This window comes from Orycteropus afer, unplaced genomic scaffold (assembly GCF_000298275.1).
Source record: "Orycteropus afer afer isolate SDZICR_OR568_19922 unplaced genomic scaffold, OryAfe1.0 scaffold00099, whole genome shotgun sequence".
Lineage (NCBI taxonomy): Eukaryota > Metazoa > Chordata > Mammalia > Tubulidentata > Orycteropodidae > Orycteropus > Orycteropus afer.
The window spans coordinates 1,691,758-1,696,533 of NW_006921686.1; the positions used below are offsets into that span (position 1 = coordinate 1,691,758).

Genomic DNA, 4,776 nt, shown 5'->3' on the forward strand with positions numbered 1-4,776 from the left:
GGCTGGCACGGGATCGGGCGGTGTTTCGTTCTGCTGTGCATGGGGTCGCTATGAGTCGGAAACGACTCGACAGCACTTAACAACAACAACAACAACATCTGACAGAGAGAACCATTCAAAACCTGGCTTTTGGCCTAGCCTGAACTCATGTCAGTGGAACAATAGTGACTTTGTCTTGACCCATTTACATTTAACTTTTAGCTTTACTAAAGGAGCTGTGGTGGTGTAGTGGTTAAAGCATTTGGCTGTTAAACAAAAGGTCATCAGTTTGAACTGACCAGCTGCTCTGCGGGAGAAACATAAAGTAGTCTGCTTCTGTAAAGATTTACAGCCTTGGAAATCTTGTGGGGCAGTTCAGCTGTGTCTTGAAGGGTTGCTATGACTTGGTATCAATCGAATAGCAGTGGATTTGGTTAGCTTTTTTATTTTACAGAGGAAATTTTTTAAAAAATACATTTTATTGAAATACACAAAACCAAAGTGACATGATGGGTCAATGCATTTTTTTTTTGCAGTGTTCCCTCCCCTTCTCTCCCCCACCAGTAACCAACATAGAAAGTTTCCTTCCATATATAAACCTTCCCTTGACTTTTTACAGTAACGAATTAATACTATATTTGTCCTACCGTGATTGACTTATTTCACTCAGCATGATGTCCTCCAAGTTCATCTATGTTATGTGGTGTTTTGCAGATTCTGCATTATTGTTTAGTGTTGCATAGTATTCCATTGTGTGTATGTACCATAGTTTGGTTATCCATTCTTCTGTTGATGGGCACTTAGGTTGTTTCCATCTTTTTGCTATTGTAAATAGTGCTGTGATGAACATGGGTGTGCATGTATCTGTTCTTGTTCTGGCTCTCACTTCTTTAGGATATATACCTAGTAATGGGATTGCTGGATCAAATGGTATTTCTAATTCCAGCTTTTTAAGGAATTGCCATACTGCTTTCCACAATGGTTGTATCATTTTACAGTCCCACCAGCAGTGTATGACAGTCTCCCAATCTCTCCACATCCTCAACCTGTGAAATCTGACAGGTGAGGAAGAGTGTCAGGGAACGGACTCGAGGGCTTATAGGCCAGAAATGAATAAAGGCAGAAAATCCCGAAAAGCAGAATAGCCTGCAACCCTGTGAGTGTTGAATGAGGAGAGGGTGAGAGGGGACGGGCGCCCTGCTGGGGACTCATGGATTTAGCCCACACAGTGAAGGGCCCAGCAGCACCAAGTTGTGTCTCCGCCCCACAGGTCCTGGACGCAGGTAGCCAACGGGGGCTTTCATCACTGAGGATGGGAGAGGGCGCCCCGGCAGCAGAGGTCCAGCGGAGACGATGACTTCCGGCTGGCCCAGTGGCAGAATTTCAAAGCAGTCACTGTACTGGCTCTGGAGGCATTACGTTGCCTGATCCTTCTCCCTGGGGAGAGCAGGACTGGGAGGAGACTGGCTTCCCACAGGGACGAGATGGAGACCGTAAAGAAACTGACTCAAAAGCATAAGGCAAAAGGTAAGAGTTGTGGAGGGTCTGGAGCAGTGACGAGGGGAGTGGCCACAGCTGAGTGCAGTGGCTCCTTCCTTCCCTCCGTGGTCAGAGGAGCTGCTCTGGGGGATCCGGGGGGTCTGCTTGCTCACAGCTCCTTTTCTTTCCTAGGTTTGTCTTCAGAGGATGCTGACTGGCTCCCAGAGAGGAAGAGGAAGCCCAAGATACTGGTGAGTGGGAATTGCCTTATTTTTCTGAAATGCTGGCTCATTTATCAGAAAATAGGCCCATAGTCTCTGTCTTGGGAAGGGAGAAGGTGGTCAGCATTTAGTCGTCTTATGCCTTCATGTCAGGCCCATGTCTGGCATTTTAGAAGGGTCTCTGCATTTCATTTTTGTTGTTGGATAATACCTGAGATTAATATGGAGAAGCCAGGAAGCTCTTAAGACATAAGGAATATTTTTTAAAAGCTTAGATTATTAATATTTTTACACATACTATTGAATTTCATTATGCATCCACATACTATCTAATGATACCATCTTGTATGGCCATCTTTTTACTTACTAATTTTTGAGCTTTTTAAACATGCAGGAGTCAAGACCCTACTAAAAATAGATTTTCAAATACCATCATTGTAGCTTCAACAATCATCTCTAATGGCCAATCTCATTTACAGGAATATGATATGGTATCGATAATTACCAAAATATCTGCTTTTCCACTTCTCTGTTCAGTCTGCCACCAGCTGCCCACACAGCACCTCTTTCTTGGACCCTAGAACCCTGGGCCCAGGTCAGAGCTCACAAGTTGGAAAGTTGCTGTTCTTCAGACTGCCAGGTGGGGAGAGTCTGCCTGCAACATTGAAAATCTTTATCATAGGAGAGAAAGACGTAAAGGAAATGCATCGGGCAAGGTCTGGGAGGGTTCCCAGTGTGGAGCTTCCCTGTCCCCAGAAGGGACGTGGAGCCGTCCCTCTAGCATCAGTGTCTTTCACCAACCAGGAAGCTGTTGGAACTTGTGTGTCCAGGACTTGTTTTGATGTTATTGTATAGTGATGATCAACTGATTGCATCAGTCCTTCCTCCCCTGAGGTCAGTGGGACTCTGAAAGAAGTGACAGGATTCGTAACTGATCTTGATTTGCATCCATGTTTATGTAGGGATCTGTGAACTGAAGAGCTAGCAGAAGGGTTTGTGCTTTAAGCAGTTACTCACTATTACTGTACCATGGCAACTGAAATTTGATGCATTTTGTTGAGGGACTGGGGGTATTTAACTTAACCATAGTAAGTGAAATTCATTCATTATAGAACTGTGTAGAGTGAGGCATTCTTGTGTTTACAGTGGGTGAATTGTGAAGCAAATGAATGTTGAATTATACTTCAATAAAGTGTTTTAGGAGCCCTGGTGACACAGTGATTAAGCATGAGGCTGCTAACCAGAAGGTGGGTGGTTCAAACCTACCAGCCACTCTGTGGGAGAAAGATGTGGCAGTCTGCTTCTGTAAAGATTTACAGCGTTGGAACCCTGTGGGGTAGTTCTGCTCTGTCCCTTGGAAACCCTATGGGTTGCTATGAGTCAGACTAAATGGGGGTTTATTTTAAAGATTAAGTTATCTGTAAGGAGTGGTGTCGCTAGTGGGATGGGAAGTTTGTACCACATCCCCTGACACTGTCAGAGATGGTGATACCAAAGTGAGCCCAGGGTCCACAGCACTGGTGATGATAAAAGTGGCATGGCTGATGCCCCAGTAGAGGGTCTGCCAAGACAGTGGCATCACTAGCTTGGTGTCACCTCCCCAGGACAGAGTGTGGGTTGGTGGGCCATGATATCTGCACTTGGATGGAGAGAAGGGTCTCCTCCTTGGCCAGTAGGAGAGGAAGGAGCTGTGGGGAGGACAGGCTGACCAGTTTTTACACCCACTAGGGGTAAGGGTTGCTGCACCCACAGAGTGGTGACACCATAAATTACTCGTTGACACTGACCCTAGTTTTACCTCTGTCTTTAAATGGCCTTTTTCTGGAATATCACTACCACTGTGCTGCCAGCTGTCTTGCACGGATGAGATAGTACTCTAATAATGAGTGACATCTTAAGGACTTTATTAGAAAAAGTTGTTAAAATACATGACCCAAGAGTGATTTTATAGATCCCACTGAGTTCCCTGAACTTTTCAGAAATGCACATTCCAGACCCTGTCTGCCAACTCCCACTTTTCTCTCTGGTTGATATTTCCCTCCATCTTCTCCCATGAGTTTTCACTGTCCCTTCATGCCTAGCAGACCCCATGATGCCTTCTGTCTTTCTAGCCCATCCTCCACTCTCCCATCTTCAAATCCCTCCATTAGGGATCCTCTAAGTCACTTCTTTGATGACTCATTTGGCGCTTGCAGGTTTATTGACGAATCACTTCTTCAGTGAAGTCATGCGGGTCTGAGGGGCAGCGTGTGTTCTGTGCATCCCTTGTGCTCCCCAGGAATTGGAGCACACAGCCGGGTGCCCAGCCGTGGCCAGGGAATTGCTGTGCAGAGCTGCGTTCTCTGAAGATTTGCATGAACTTCTTGAGATGCAGACTCTTCAGGGTACCAGTTCAGCTCCTCTCACTGGGAATACTGATGGTGACTGGCCATGTGTTGATTTATTGCTGCTTCTAGGAACCAGTTACATTGGAGGACGTCACTGTGGTCTTCACAGAGGCAGAATGGGAGACGCTGAGCTCTGAGCAGAAGGACCTGTACAGGGAGGTGATGCTGGAGATGTTCCGGAGCCTGCTGTCACTGGGTGAGGCCGGCTCTCTCCTTTTCCTTGTTCGTTCAGTAGGTGTTCGTTGGGCACCTGCTATGTGCCCAAGGAGCCCTGGTGGTGTAGTGCTTAAGCGTTTGGTTTAGATCGGTAGCTCCGAACCCCCCAGCAGGTTCGTGGGAGAAAAATACAGCACTGTGTTCCTATAAAGACTGACAGCCTTGGAAGCCCTGCGGGGCAGTTCTGGTCTATCCTGTATGTAGGGTTGCTGTGAGTCAGTGTCAACTCGATGGCAACGGGTTGTTTTGGTTTTCTGTGTATCCAGAGTTCCTGGGTGGTGCACACAGTGTGAGCTCAGCTTGCTGTTTTAATCCCGTTCATGGCGGCGCAGAAGGAGGGCCTGGTGATCTGCTTCCACAAAGATTACAGCCAAGAAAAGCCCACGGACCAAATAAGATCAAATCCAGAGCCAAACCGGAAAATACGCCCTGTAAAGCAGTTCTGCTCTGTAACACAGGGACTGGCCAGGAGTCGGAACTGACTCAATGGCAAC

The 4,776-nt window shown here is 46.7% G+C and overlaps 1 protein-coding gene across 1 annotated transcript in view; it reads left to right on the plus strand.

The window, feature by feature from the left end:
* NOP53 (NOP53 ribosome biogenesis factor) overlaps positions 1 to 4,776 on the plus strand; it is a 74,766-nt gene that overhangs the window by 52,942 nt on the left and 17,048 nt on the right. Inside the window, exons 6-7 of the mRNA XM_007943033.1 lie at positions 1,651 to 1,709; positions 4,136 to 4,262. Coding sequence (XP_007941224.1) covers positions 1,651 to 1,709; positions 4,136 to 4,262 — 186 coding nt within the window. The remainder of the gene's footprint in view (positions 1 to 1,650; positions 1,710 to 4,135; positions 4,263 to 4,776) is intronic.